At 46.8% G+C, this 16,081-nt stretch overlaps 1 protein-coding gene across 1 annotated transcript in view; it reads right to left on the bottom strand.

The window, feature by feature from the left end:
• LOC139235418 (zinc finger protein 271-like) overlaps positions 1-13,733 on the bottom strand; it is a 95,387-nt gene extending 81,654 nt beyond the window's left edge. Inside the window, exons 1-2 of the mRNA XM_070866542.1 lie at positions 13,659-13,733; positions 5,358-5,890 (exon numbers count right to left, since the gene is read on the bottom strand). Of these exons, the coding sequence (XP_070722643.1) occupies positions 5,358-5,832 (475 nt within the window). The 5' untranslated portion in view covers positions 5,833-5,890; positions 13,659-13,733. The remainder of the gene's footprint in view (positions 1-5,357; positions 5,891-13,658) is intronic.
• Between the last annotated feature and the right edge of the window lie 2,348 nt (positions 13,734-16,081).

Here is a 16,081-nt window from a genome sequence, read left to right as displayed (position 1 = left end):
GGCTGAATCAGGGTCGAAGGAGATGTACTCTATGTTTAACCTGTGCTGTACCTGCTCTGGGAGTGTTTGGTGGGATGGGGTAGAGGGAGCTTTACTCAGTATCTGACCTGTGTTGTACCTGCCCTGGGAGTGTTTGGGATATTGTAGACTGAGATTTACTCTGCACCAACTCAGGTAGTGTTGGGGACAGAATTGAGTGAGATTTACACTGTATCTAACCCGTGCATTACTGGTAGTCCTGACTTGCGAAAAAGTTAAAATCTATTATTAACCACGTAGTAATTAATAACAGGATTGGGCAGAATCGACACGGATTTATGAAAGGGAAATTGTACTTGACAAATCTGTTAATGTTTTTTGAGGTTGTAACCAGCAGGATAGATAAGGGGGAACCACTGGATGTGGTGTATTTAGATTTACAGAAGGCATTCAATGAGGTGCCTCACAAGAGATTATTAAACAAAATTAGGGCTCATGGGATTGGGCGCAATATACGAGCAAGGATTAAGGATTGGTTAATGGACAGAAAACAGAGAGTAGGAATAAATGGGTGATTTTCGGGTTGGCAGGCTGTAACTGGTGGGGTGCTGCAAGAATCGATGCTTGGGCCCCAGTTATTCACAATCTATATCAATAATTTCGATGAGGGGACCAAATGTAATATATCGAAGTCTGCTGAGGCTACAAAGCTAGTTGGGGATGTTAGTGTGAGGAGGATGAAAATAGGTTTCAAACTGATATGTACAGGCTCAGTGAGTGGGCAAGAACATGGCAAATGAAATATAATGTGAAGAAATGTTAAGTTAGACACTTATAGTAAAAATAGAAAGGCAGATATTTTTTAAATGGTGAGAGATTGGGAAACATTCTGTTCAGAGGGACGTGGGTGTTCTTGCACACAAATCGTAAAAAAATAATATGCAGGTGCAGCAAGCAATTAAGAAAGCAATAGGTTTATTGGCCTTTATTACAAGAGGATTTGAGTATTTACGTCTTACTGCAATTATACAGGGCCCTGGTGAGACCACACCTGGAGTACTGTGTGCAGTTTTGGTCTCCTTACGGAAGGAAAGATAAACTTGCTATAGAGGGAGTGCAATGAAAATTCAGCAGACTGATTGCTGGGATGGGGGGATTGTCCTATGAGAGATTGAGTAGACCAGGCCTATATTCTCCAGCGTTTAGAAGAATGAGAGGTGAGAGACGAGACACACATCCCATGAACACATTTTTAAAAAGAGATGTGAGGTGCTTAAATGTAATCAAGGGCACCAGCTAAATTATTAGAGACACTCCCGGTCCTTCAGGGCCTGTGTCCAGGTGAGAGGCTGATGGGTTTATCTGATCATCTTTGGATAAAATGTTGTGTTCATTGAGCTGAGCACCTCGTGCCAGCATCAAACACTCTCCAGTCGGGCACAGCACGGGTCATATGCAGAGTGAACCCATCGGTCGCTCCCCGACACAGATACTGAGGGACAGGGAGTGTCTGGGACACTGACATTTCTCACTCAATAAGGTATAAATTGATGCTGTACATCTCCCCATTAATACTGGGCTCCACACGGCTCTAATCCTGCTCCTGTTGCCCTTCCTGTGACAGCACTGAGCTCAACCCAGCCCATAATGAGCAGGGCTCAGGGAGAGTGGTTGCTAGGCGCTGCAGTGATGTCACTAAGCAGGGCCATTTAACCAATCTGGTCCTCTCCTTGTCCCTTTAAAGGTGGAGAGCTGGGACATCCTGTCTCAACACACACACCCTGTTCATGCTGAGAATCCCCAGGAAGGCCCAAGGCCCAGAGTTTGGAACACAACCAAGGGGGAAAGAGGAGGATAGAAGGGGAGGTAAATCAAGGAGTAGGGACTGAGGGTCACCAAGCTTCAGTTTTAGAGCCTGTAGACTTCAGGAGGGGGAAGAGTTAGTTAGAAATATAGAAGCATAGAAAATAGGTGCAGGAATAGGCCATTCGGCCCTTCGAGCCTGCACCACCATTCAATAAGATCATGGCTGATCATTCACCTCAGTACCTCTTTCCTGCTTTCTCTCCATACCACTGATCCCTTCAGAGGTAAGGGCCATATCTAACCCACTCTTGAATATATGTAACGAACTGGCATCAACAACTCTCTGCGGCAGAGAATTCCACAGGTTAACAACTTTGAGTGAAGAAGTTTCTCCTAATCTCGGTCCTAAATGGCTTAACTCTTATCCTTAGACTATGTCCCCTGGTTCTGGACTTTCTCAACATCGGGAACGTTCTTCCTGCATCGAACCTGTCCTGTCCCGTCCGAATCTTATATGTTTCTATGAGATCCCCTCTCATTCTTCTAAACTCCAGTGAATACAGGCCCAGTCGATCCAGTCAATCATCATAGGTCAGTCCTGCCGTCCCGGGAATCAGTCACGTGAACCTTTGCTGCACTCCCTCAATAGCAAGAATGTCCTTCTTCAGAATAAGATACCAAAACTGAGCACAATATTCCAGGTGAGGCCTCACGAAGGCCCTGCACAACTGCAGTAAGACCTCCCTGCACCTATACTCAAATCCGCTTGCAATGAAGGCCAACATACCATTTGCCTTTTTCACCACCTGCTGTACCTGCAAGCCAACTTTCAATGACTGATGTACCATGACACCCTTGTCCCATTACAACTCCCCTTTTCTTAATCTGTCGCCATTCAGATAATATTCTGTCTTCATGTTTTAGCCATCAAGTGGATAACCTCACATTTATCCACATTATACTTCATCTGCCATGCATTTGCCTGTCCAATTCACCCTGCAGCCTCTTAGCATCCTCCTCACAGCTCACACCGCGATCCAGCTTAGTATCATCTGCAAACTTGGAGATATTACACTCCATTCCTTCATCTAAATCATTGATGTATATTGTAAATAGCTGGGGTCCCAGCACTGAGCCATGCGGCACCTCACTAGTAACGGCCTGCCATTCTGAAAAGTACCCGTTTATCCAGACTTTATGCTTCCTGTCTGCCAAACAGTTCTCTATCCACATCCATACATTAACCCTAATACCATGTGCTTTAATTTTGCACACCAATCTCTTGTGTGGGATCTTGTCAAAAAACTTTTGAAAGTCCAAATACACCACATCCACTGGTTCTCCCTTGTCCACTCGACTAGTTACATCATCAAAAAATTCTCGAAGATTTGTCAAGCATGATTTCCCTTTCATAAATCCATGCTGACTTGGAAAGTTCCTGTCACTGCTTTCCAAATGCGCTGCTATTTCATCTTTAATAATTGATTCCAACATTTTCCCCACGACCCTTATCAGGCTAACCAGTCTATAATTACCCGTTTTCTCTCTCCCCCCTTTTTTAAAAAGTGGTGTTACATTAGCTACCCTCCAGTCCATAGGAACTGATCCCGAGTCGATAGACTGTTGGAAAATGATGAGCAATGCATCCACTATTTCTCGGGCCACTTCCTTAAGTACAGTGGGATGCAGACTGTAGTTTCAGCATCCAGGAAGAGAACAAGGAGCACATGGGGAGATGGGCGTGGACTCCAGCACAGTGAGGATGTCGGGGGAGGGAGATTGTGTCGGGTCGTGTATGAAGGGTGTAGGAGGGAGAAGAGAGGAAAAGTCAGAGGAGCAATTACTGCAGCAGTGTCCATCAACAGTGAGAGAGAGAAGGGGGGGTCAGAGTGGGCCTGGACTGGCAGGTAAACTGTTTGTTTGCTGTGAACAGCTTTCCTTCTGTCACAAATAGCCTCCTGTAGCCCAGTGACACAAACAGCCCATTAAACACCTCCAATGTCCTTTGGTCTGGTGAGGTCTCCCTTTGTGAAACATCAGCTGTTGTTAAAGCTTCTCATTCTGACTCGCTTACAGTGAGACAGTATCCACTGTCCCTTTTATTCCATGGGCTTTATCTTTGCTGGTATTGGTAACACGCCCGGGATCACTAAACACAAAACCCAGTCTGTTAATCACTTTCAGCTACTGGATTAGTATGTTCCCCACAGCACCTCTCTCACCTTCTATGTGTGAATAGAGCATCACGTCTGCAAAGCTGGTTTAAGTTTATATCCAGGCAGAAAATCTATTTAAGAAAAGCCTGTAGGCCGATGAGACACTGCTCAGGTGCCAGTGTGCTGCTGGTTTGCCCGGCATTTTGCCTGTAATGGAAGATAACTGAACATGTCTCCCAGTGTAACCTTTGCTGTAATGAAATGTGTCTTTTAATAAGCCTCATGTCCTTGCTCATGTCTGCTGCAATTGTGTAGAAAGGGGATGTGTGGGGTGATGGTGTTTGTATGAAGATGTGAAACAAGAAAACGGTATGTGTGTGTGGCAGTGACACAGCCTTGTGGTTACAGGCAGAACCATGCACCGATATCCTTGTGGTTATGGTGTGAGCAGGATCAGTTCATGAATGCTCAAGCTAAGAGGTGCCAGGGATCGAGAGCAGAGGCAGTAAATCAAATCTAAATGTAAATTCCGATGTAGTTTATTTCATTTATTCCTATTTTAATAGCTTTTTCTGAATGTGGCCCATGCCAAGTGCCAGGATATTGGATCAGGCCCAACATAGAAAATGAGTTTGACACCTTGAGGTAGACAATGTCAACCAGATCCCCCCATCCACAAACCTAACAACTTCTTTACAAACTCAAGATAGTTTGTAAGACGTGACCATGTTTACTGGAATTCATGTTCAGTATCTCTAATGGCCCCTTCCCTTTCCCCATGATGGAAAACAGCATCTCTCAGGATCAAGCACCTTCCCGGTGATCGAGGTCACGTTGATGGGCCTTCAATTCCCGAGCTCTGACTTGTGCCCAATTTGAAAAATGGGAACTACGTGTGCTACCTTCCAATCTCAGGGAACAACCCATGATTTTACTGAGCTGTTGGAGATATGGGCAAGGGGCTAACAGAGCACCCATCCCATCTCTTTAAACATACTTGGGTGGATATCATCTGCACCTTACACCGTCAAGATTACCCCACACGGTGACTTTGCTGACAGTGAAGTGTGATGAGATAGACCAAAGTGCCGTTTGCCCCTCTCAGTGTGACCCTGAAGGATTGTGTCCATGCTGAAGGTCTCCCACATACGATCCTCCCCACAGATTGTCCTCACTGAGCTCCAGTCAGGTGATGCTAAACACTCGGGTGGTAAAGACAAAAATCCACAGCAATATGTTGAAAGCAACACTAATTTATTTGTCTATATCGCAAATATTAAACTCCAGTCCAGTTACATGAGTTATTAGCATCAGCAGAAACAAACCTCAACTGTCAGAATGAACATGGTTCAGTCCGGATGTGATTAACAGCAGCAATAACAGCAGAATCCCACCCCTGCAGTCACTTGTGAACACACTGGTGTTTCATCAGGGTGGATGACTGAGTGAATCCCCTCCCACACTCAGAGCAGGTGAATGGCCTCTCCCCAGCTTGAATTTGCTGGTGCCTCAGCAGGTGGGAGGACCGAGCGAATCCCTTCCCACAATCGAAGCAAGTGAACGGCCTCTCTCCAGTGTGAGCTCGCTGGTGCCTCAGCAGGTCGGCTGACCAAGTGAATCCCTTCCCACAATCGGACCAGCTGAATGGCCTCTCCCCAGTGTGAACTCGCCAATGTGTTTCCAGTTTGAAACATTTCCCACAGTCCCCATATTTACACAGTTTCTCCCCAGTATGACTGCACTTGTGTCTCTCCAGGTTGGCTGATCGGCTGAAGCCTTGTCCACACGCAGAGCACGTGTACCATTTCTCCCCACTGTGAACAGTGCTTTTTGCTTCCATGGTCAAAGGCCGATGATATTCCATTCCCGATGAATCGAGTGACTCGGTCATATCTTAATGTGATGTTTGGTTTGAGCCTCTGGTCGACAAATCTTCCCCTTTTAATAACCTGTAAAGTGAGTTTCAAACAGAAAAAAGGGTGGGTGAGATAGAACCCATAAAAACACAAAGGCAGGTTGTGAAATTGAGCTGAATGAACCTGGCTATTTGTGCGGCCGCCAACAGAAAAAAAGTGACCACGAAGGCTGCCGGATTGTCATAATAACCCAACTGATCACCAATGTCCTTCAGGGAAGGGAACCCACCACCCGGTCTGGGCCTACACAAGACTCTGGCCTCTATGGGAGGAGGGAGAGGTGGTCAGGGCGAAGAGGAGGGAATTTAAACATCTGTAACTCGACCAGAACTTTGACAGAACCTCCCAAACCCACAACCTCTCCCACTTCGATGGACCAGGGCAGCAGGTGTATGGGAAATCCATCACCTCCAAGTTTCACACCATCCTGACTTGGGCATATATCACCGTTCCTACATCGTCACTGGGTGAAAATCCTGGAACTCCTCACCTAACAGCATTGTGGGAGGGCCTTCACCACACGGACTGCAGCGGTTCGAGAAGGCCCACCATCACCTTGTCAAGGGGCAAATGGAAATTGGAAATATATTCTGGCCCTACGAGCGACACCCACATCCTAAGAATGGATTAAAACAAATCTGTATATTGAAAGCCTCTATAGAAATACTTGTTCCTAAAACAATACTCTTCTACATTGTGCGGGCAGTGTCTGTTTCACAACCTAATCTCCCCTAGAATCCACCGCCGTTGATAGTCTCTCATCGGAAATTGTTGGTCCCGACTGGGCCCAGAGGTACTGGGGGTTAAACCCAGCAGCTTCTCCCCCCTCTCCAATCCAGCTCAAACTGATGCAACAAACCGACCCACACAGGAGGCCAGGGAGCGACTTCCGCATCCAGCGCCCACCCTGATACAGAGCGGCTCTGGATTGGTCGCTCTGTGTTTCCAGTATCGAAGCACTGAAGATCAGCATATGAGGGAGAAGGGAATGGAGGCTTATGATGAGAGAGTTAGAACCATAGAATCAGAGAATGGTTACAGCACGGAACAAGATCGTTCGGCCCGTCGAGCCCGTGCCAGCTCTCTGCAAGAGCACCTCAGCTAGTCCCATTCCCCCACCCTTACCCCACAGCCCTGCAAATGGTTTTCTTTCAGGTACTTATCCAACTCCCTTTTGAAAGCCGTGATTGAGACTGCCTCCACCACACTTTCAGGCCGTGCAATCCAGATATTAAACACTCGCTACGCAAAAAGGTTTTTTCTTGTGTCGCCTTTGGTTCTTTTGCCAATCACCTCAAATTTGTGTCCTCTGGTTCTCGACCCTTCTGCCAATGGGAACAGTATCTCATGATCTACTCTGGCAAGACTACTCATGATTTTGAACACCTCTATCAAATCTCCGCTCAATCTTCCCTGCTCCAAGGGGAACATAAGAAATAAAATGGGAGTCGGCCATTTGCCCCTCGAGCCTGCTCCGTCATTCAATAAAATCATGGCTGATCTAATCATAGACTCAGCTCCACTTCCCCGCCCGCTCCCCATAAACCTTTTACTCCCATAATCGCTAAAAAATCTATCTATCTTCGCCTTAAATATATTCAATGATCCGGTCTCCACAGCTCTCTGGGGCAAAGAATGCCACAGAATTAGAACCCTGAGAGAAGAAATTCCCCCTCATCTCAGTTTTAAATGGGCAATCCCTTATTCTGAAACTATGCCCCCTCAGCTCTAGATTCCCGTATGAGTGGAAATATCCTCTCTGAATGCACCTTGTCAAGCCCCCTCAATATCTTATATGTTTCAATTATATCACCTCTCAGTCTCCTGAACTCGAATGAGTATAGGCGCAAGCTACTCAATCTTTCTCCATAAGTCAACCCCCTCATGTCAGGAATCAACCTAGTGAACCTTCTCTGAGTTGCCTCCAATGAAAGTATATCCTTCCTTAAATACAGAGATCAAAACTGTACGCAGTACTCGAGGTGCGGCCTCATCAAAACCCTGTACCGGTGTAGCAGGACTTCTCTGCTTTTATACTCTATCCCCTTGCAACCTCAGCTGCTCCAGTTGTTCAGGTAACTGAAGTCCCTCATCCCTGGAATCATTCTCGTAATTTTTTTCTGCAACCTCTCCAAGGCCTTCACATTATTCCCAAAGTGTGTTGCACACAATTGGGCATCATACTCCAGTTGAGGCCGAACCAGTGTTTTGTACAGGTTCATCATAATATCCACGCGTTTGTACTCTATACTTCTATTTATAAGCAGTGATACTATCTAGTGTAATAAAAACAGGGACAGGGTCTAGTGTAATATAAACAGAGGCAGGGTCGAATGTAATATAAACCGAGACAGGGTCATGTGTAATTATAAACAGTGACATGGTCTAAGGTAATATTTAAAATTACTCCTGGTGCCATGAGCTAGTGAGTACAGAAATAGGAGGATAGAGCAGATGAATGCGTGGCTGGAGAGATGGTACAGGAGGGAGGGCTTTAGATTCCTGATGCATTGGGACCGCTTCTGGAGGGAGGTGGGACCAGTACAAGCCGGACGGGTTGCACCTCAACAGAGCCGGGACCAATATCCTCGCCGGGGGTGGGGGGGTTTGCCAGTGCTGTTGGGGAGAGTTTAAACTAGCTTGGCAGGGGAATGGGAACCTGAGAATAGATTCAGTAGGTAGGGAAGTAAAGCTGGAATTAGAAAGCAAAAATATAGAAAGTGAGTTTGAAGGACAGAAGAAAAAAGCAGGAAAAACAGGTAAAAAAACAAATTTAAAAGTTCTTTGTCTAAATGCACATAACATTCGTAACAAAATAGATGAGTTGACGGCACAAATAGATACACATGGGTATGATCTGATAGCCATTACAGAGACGTGGTTGCAAGGTGACCAGGACTGGGAACTAAATATTCAAGGATATTTGACAATTCGGAAGGACAGACAGAAAAAAAAGGAGGTGGGATAGCTCTGTTAATAAAGGATGAGATCAGTGCGTTAGTGAGAAACGATATTTGCTCAGAGGATCAAGATATTGAATCAGTTTGGGTGGAGATGAGGAATAATAAAGGGAAAGTCACTGGTGGGCAGAGTCTATAGGCCCCTAACAGTAGCTACACTGTTGGACGGAGTATAAATCAAGAAATAATGGAGGCTTGTAATAAAGGAACGGCAATATTTATGGGTGATTTTAAACTTCATATTGATTGGACAAAGCAAATTTGCCAGGGTAGCCTTGAGGAGGAGTCCATAGAGTATATCCGGGATAGTTTCCTTGAACAGTACTTTGTGGAACCAACCAGGGAGCAGGCTATCTTAGATCTAGTACTGTGTAATGAGGCAGGATTAATAAATGATCTCGTACTAAAAGATCCTCTTGGAATAAGTGACCATAATATGGTTGAATTTCAAATTCAGCTGGAGGGTGAGAAAGTTGGTTCTCAAACTAGGGTCCTAAGCTTAAATAAAGGAGACTGCAGAGGTATGAGGGCAGAGTTGGCTAAAGTGGACTGGGAAAATAGATTAAAGAATGGGACGGTTGATGAGCAGTGGCAGACATTTAAGGAGATATTTCATTACCTGCAACAAAAATATATCCCAATGAGAAGGAGAGACTAAGAGAAGGGATAACCATCCGTGGCTAACTAAGGAAATAAGGGAGGAATCAAATTGAAAACAAAGGCATGCGGTGTGGCCAAGACTAGTGGGAGGCCAGAGGTTTATGACATTTTTAAAAGCCAGCAGAGAACGACTAAAAAAATGATTGAGAGGGAAGATAGATTATGAAAGTAAGCTAGCACAGAATACAGAATACAGTAAGAGTCCTTCATGGTAGAAGACACTAAAAACATCCCAGCAGTGGATAAGCGAGGGGCTATAGGTAGGGAGTTACGTAATACAATCACTAATGATGTAGTATTAGGTAAAATAATGGGACTAAAGACAGAACAGTCCCCTGAACATGATGGCTTGCATCCTAGGGTCTTAAGAGAAGTGGCTGCAGAGATAGTGGAAGCATTGGTTGTAATCTACCAAAACTCCCTGGATTCTAGTGCGGTCCCAACAGATTGGAAAGCGCAAATGTAACTTGCCGATTTGAAAAAGGAGGCAGACAAAAAGCAGGAAACCATATACCAGGTAGCCTAACTTCTGTCGTTGGGAAAATGCTGGAGTCCATTATTAAGGAAGCAGTAGCAGGACATTTGGAAAAGCATCATTCATTCAAGCAGATTCAACATGGTTTTATGAAAGGGAAATCAAGTTTACAAATTCGCTGGAGTTCTTTGAGGATGTAACGAGCAGGGTGGATAACGGGGAAGCAGTGGATGTGATGTATTTGGATTTCCAGAAGGCATTCGATAAGGTGCCACCTAAGAGGTTACTGCACAATATAAAAGCACACTGGGTTGGGGGTAATATATTAACGTGAATAGGGGATTGGCTAACTAACAGAAAACAGAGGGTCGGGATAAATGGGTCATTTTCCAGTTGGCAAACATGACTAGTGGGGTGCCGCAGGGATTGGCGCTGGGTCCTCAACTATTTACAATCCATATTAATGATTTGGATGAAGGGACCGAGTTTGCAGTTGTTACAAAAATTGTGTGGAAGACACAAAAAATCTGCAAAGGGATACAGACAGGTTTAGTCAGAGGGCAAACATTTGGCAGATGAAGTATAATGTGGGAAAATGTGAGGTTATCCACTTTAGCAGAAATAATAGAAACGCAAATTATAATTTAAATGGAGAAAAATTGCAAAGAGCTGCATTACAGAGAGACTTGGGGGTCTTGTGCATGAAACACAAAAAGTTAGCATGCAGGTACAGCAAGTAATCAGGAAGGCAAATGGAATGTTGGCCTTTATTGCAAGGGGGATAGAGTATAAAAGCAGAGAAGTCCTGCTACAACTGTACAGAGTAATGGTGAGGCCACACCTGGAGTACTGTGTACAGTTTTGGTCTCCGTATGTAAGGAAGGATATACTTACATTGGAGGCTGTTCAGAGAATGTTCACTAGGTTGATTCCAGAGATGAGGGGGTTGATTTCTGAACATAGGTTGAGTAGGTTTAGCCTCTACACATTGGAGTTCAGAAGAATGAGAGGTGATCTTATTGAAACTTAATGATAATGAGGTGGCTCGCCAAGATGGATGCAGAGGGGATATTTCCATTCATAGGGGAAACTAAAATTAGCGGAAATAGTCTCAGAATAAAGAGCCGCCCATTTAAAACTGAGATTTCTTCTCTGAGGGTTGTAAATCCATGGAATTAGCTGCCCCAAAGAGCTGTGCAAGCTGGGTCTTTGAATATATTTACGGTGGAGAGAGACACATTTTCAGCGATAAGGGAGTAAAGGGTTATGGGGAGCGGACACGGATGTGGAGTCGAGTCCATGATCAGATCAGCCATGATCTTATTGAATGGGGAGCAGGCTCGAGGGGCCAAATGGCCTACTCCTGCTCCTATTTCTTATATTCTTATGTTATAGACTGCTTCATCTCCACTCCCAATTTTCCCCACCAATTCTAGCTGCGTACATTTCGACACTCACTGGCTCCCCTCCCCCCTTGATGGTGCTGACTCTGGCTGAGTCCAGTTCTACAATCACTGGTTTCCTCTCCCTCTACTCCAATAATGGTGCTAACTGTGGCTGGGTCTAGTTCTACACTCACTGGTTCCCCTCCCCTGAAGGTCCTGACTCTGGCTGGGTTCAGTTCTACACTCACTTGTTCCCCTCCCCTGAAGGTCCTGACTCTGCTTGGGTTCAGTTCTGCACTCACTGGTGCCCCTCCCCTGAAGGTCCTGACTCTAGTTGGGTTCAGTTCTGCACACACTGGTGCCCCTGCCCTGAAGGTGCTGACTCTGGCTGGGTTCAGTTCCAGACACGAACATTCCAGCACCAAGATGGCCGCGCATGCACTCTGCTACTAACTGCATCAAGATGGCGGAACGCCGAACATGCTTCCTGTACCAAGATGGCCGCTGTTACCTTGGGCCTGTGACCGGGAGAAAGCCTCGAAGCTGTAACCGCCGATATTCCGGTTATTATAGAAACATAGAAACATAGAAAATAGGGCAGGAGTAGGTCATTCGGCCCTTCGAGCCTGCACCGCCATTCAATGAGTTCATGGCTGAACATGCAACTTCAGTAACCCATTCCTGCTTTCTCGCCATACCCCTTGATCCCCCTAGTAGTAAGGACTACATCGAACTCCTTTTTGAATATATTTAGTGAATTGACCTCAACAACTTTCTATGGTAGCAAATTCCACAGGTCCACCACTCTTTGGGTGAAGAGGTTTCTCCTAATCTCGATCCTAAATGACTTACACCTTCTCCTTAAACTCTGACCCCTGGTTCTGGGAACATTCTTCCTGCATCTAACCTGTCGAAAACCATCAGAGCCCCTCTCATTCTTCTGAACTCCAGTGAATGCAAGCCCAGTTGATCCTGTCTTTCTTGATATGTCAGTCCCACCATCCCGGGAATCAGTCTGGTGAACCTTCGCTGCACTCCCTCTATAGCAAGAATGTCGTTCCTCAAGTTAGGAGACCAAAACTGTACACAATACTCCAGGTGTGGCCTCAACAAAGCTCTGTACAACTGTACTAACACCTCCCTGCCCCTGTACTCAAATCCCCACGCTATGAAGGCCAACATGCCGTTTGATTTCTTAACCGCCTCCTGTATCTGCATGCCAACCGTCAATGACTGATGTACCATGACACCCAGGTCTCGTTGCACCTCACCGTTTCCTAATCTGTCACCATTCAGATAATAGTCTGTCTCTCTGTTTTTACCACCAAAGTGGATAACCTCACATTAATCCACATTATACTTCATCTGCCATGCATTTGCCCACTCACCTAACCTATCCAAGTCTATCTGCAGCCTGATAGCATCCTCCTTGCAGCTCAGGTCCCACTTCCCTCAGAACTGGTTCCAATGTCCCAGGAATTTGAATCCCTCCCTCTTGCACCACTGCTCAAGCCACGTATTTATTCTAACTACCCTGCTCCCTCTACTCTGATTAGCACGTGGCACTGGTAGCAATCCAGAGATTACTACTTTTGAGGTTCTACTTTTTAATTTAACTCCTAGCTCCCTAAATTCAGCTTGTAGGACCTCTTCCCACTTCTTACCTATATCGTTGGTACCTACATGTACCACGACAACTGGCTGTTCACCCTCCCTCTCCAGAATGCTCTGCAGCTGCTCCGAGACATCCTTGACCCTTGCACCAGGGAGGCAACATACCATCCTGGAGTCTCGGTTGCGTCCGCAGAAACTCCTATCTATTCCCTTTACAGTAGAGTCCCCTATCACTATAGCTCTCCCACTCTTTTTCCCAGTGCCGTCATGCGGTCGGTCAGGAGCTGCAGTTGGACACACTTCCCACACACATAGTAGTCAGGGACAGTGGAAGCGTCCCTGACTTCCCACGTAACACAGGAGGAGCATGACACATGTCCGAGCTCTGCTGCCATGACTTAACCCTAAAATTAATTTACTTACTAAAATTTACTTAAACACCAAACAGCTACTTATTGGTTGGCTGCCAATTAAACCAATCTAAAAGTCAGTCTAAAAGAGAGTTATACTTACCAGTCGAACAGCCAACCACTTACCAGCTTGGCTGCGACGTCACCTCTCGATTTGAAACCCTCTATCTTTGTCTGCAACTGGTTGGGCTGGTCTCTGGGCCTCTGTCTCCTACTCTCGCATTCATAATCAGCTGCTCTAGTGTCAGCACAGATAGGAAAAACAAGACAAAGCCACCCCTACTTGCCCGAACTCACCCACTTCCGGGCTTGCAGCGGACACCGGTTGTTTATGAAGCCTCCCCGGCTCCCTGCTGGTCCATTACTCCGCTCCGTCCCGCTGAAAAGGTCACTTCTGAGAAGCCTGTCCAAAACATGTCTCCTCCACCATTACACACACCGCGCATGCTCCAAACACAGCCAGGCCCGCGCCTGCGCACTGAGCTCCTGTAGTCTGGATGCAGCACATTCTCCTCCGCGGAGCATGCTGGGTACATATGACCATGAGAAATAGGAACAGGAGTGGGCCACCCAGAACCCCGAGCCTGCTCCCCATTGAATAAGGTCATGGCTGATCTGATCATAGACTCAGCTCTACTTTTTAGGAAGCTCAGGTTTGAAGACTAGAAGTATCATCTGTTAGTTGGGAAGGGACTGTCGTTTCTCTCCGTTCTGTTCCTTGTGGAAATATATCCTGCAGTGTTCTGACTATTATGGGCTTCTGAACTCGCACAGATGTTCTGACCACTGGGCAGAATAATGCAACGCTCCAATCTATGGGTGTGGAATTGCTGCTGGCAGGTATCAATCAGTCACATGCTGATTGCCGATTTAGGTCTAAGAGCAAAGCAATTTGAGAGTTGTTCAACCATAATTGGACAGCAATTTCAGTCCAATTGTATGGGTCGACATTTAACAGACGGAACCTTCTCCAGGCCAAAGCCTGGACCCATGTAAACCATAAAGCCACACCAGACTTCTAAGCTGCTATTCTGAAGCGTGAGACAGAACAATCAATGAGTTACTCAAGCAAAATGTTGACATTTCTTTGAGCGCAGAAGGGTGCTCAAGAATAGACCTGGTGTCTCGCTGTACAGATTACAGAATCAGACATCAGTACCTCACTACTTCTTACAGTTGTCTTATTTGTTTCCATTGATGGTGTAGTTGGTATAGCTAGTGTGCAGCTGAGCCCAAGAGGCGAGATAGTCCCAGGTTCAATCATTGCTTTCTGCAGAGCTAGCTGGTCTCAGACAGCAGTTTGGAGATACAGTTGGTTTCGGTGCCCCTGGACTCAGGAAACTAGAATTTCGGCCAGATCCACTGATCCCTACTTGCAAGAAAGCTTGTCAAATTTGGACTCGGTTGTGATACCCCTGGTCAAGTTCCTTTCGGACATTTACTGAAGGATTGCCACTTGGGAAAGTAGCATACGGCATCCATGTGCTGCCAAACTGTCCCCAGCACGAGTTAGCACCTTGAGGGGACAGGGCAGGACAGTGAAGAAATTGCCTTGTACATTTAAGGAAAATAGGATCCAATGTCAGGATTGAGTCAGATGGCATTTTCTTTTCAGACTTGTTAGCCAAATGTTGGAACAAAGTCTCCACCAAGTGCAGCTCTCCAACAGCTGGAGTGGCGGCTGTCCTGCAGGAGCCGCTGCTCAGGAATCCGTACTTCCACGATCAAGGTTTTAGGTTGCAGTCGGACTAGAGGGCTGTGGCTGGCGAGGTGACCATGGTCAGGGACCTGCTGGATGGTGGAGGAGCAGGCTGGATGGCGCCAGACATGCTGGCATGGCGCCTAAATTCGGCCGACGTCCACTGCGTCGCCGATGCCATCAAGTCGCTAAAAGCAGCTCTGGGCCCTGACTCTGTTAGGTGTGTCGAGGAGGCTCAAGCACGTGGGGAGATCCCGTCCAAACTGACCCCCATCTGGACGGAATTCCTCATCGGTGCCAAACCCCGGACCCTCCCTCGGGAGCCGGTGCCTCACAACTTGAGTCGCCTCAAGGAAATCCCCTCCGTGCCTTTCAGTTCTGCGCGGTGGGGTTTCCTGTATGGGCTGCTCCTGCACACTCTCAACCTTGCCATCCTCATCTGCCATCCGGACACGCATGGCGTACCATCTTGCCATCCGGAGGAGGCGGGGGTCCCCGATGGAGTGCACTCTACGCAGGAGTCCTCCCGCTATTTATCTGGAACTTGGCCTGGAGGGTGGTGCACGGAGCAGGCCCGTGCAATAAATTTTTAAGTCGGTTCATGGGCTCCCAGGCCGCCTGCAATTTCTGCGGTCTGGAAGAGTCTGTGTTCCACGTTTTAAGTGAATATACGAGGTTGCAGCCCCTGTTCCATTATTTAAATGAGCTGCTCCTCAATTTCTGGCTGCACTTCAGTCCCACACTCCTGATCTTTGGGCACCCTGTGCGGAGGGGAGCGGGTAGGTCCGAAGGCCTACTTGTAGGACTGCTCCTGGGCACTGCCAAGGGTGCCATCAGCCGGTCCAGGCAGCGCGCGTTCGAGTGGGTCGTTCAGCCTGACTGCCTGCCTCTCTTCCGTGCTTACATCTGGGCCACGGTGTCCCTGGAGATGGAGCACATGGTGTCCACTGGTACGCTCACGGCCTTCCGCGAGAGGTGGGCACTGGAGGGACTGGAGTGCATTGTCACCGCCGGCAACCAA

The sequence above is a fragment of the Pristiophorus japonicus genome, chromosome 23 (assembly GCF_044704955.1).
Source record: "Pristiophorus japonicus isolate sPriJap1 chromosome 23, sPriJap1.hap1, whole genome shotgun sequence".
NCBI classification, from domain to species: Eukaryota; Metazoa; Chordata; class Chondrichthyes; family Pristiophoridae; genus Pristiophorus; species Pristiophorus japonicus.
The sequence above is the reverse complement of the archived record's forward strand: the minus strand, read 5'-3'. Positions and strand labels throughout refer to the sequence as shown.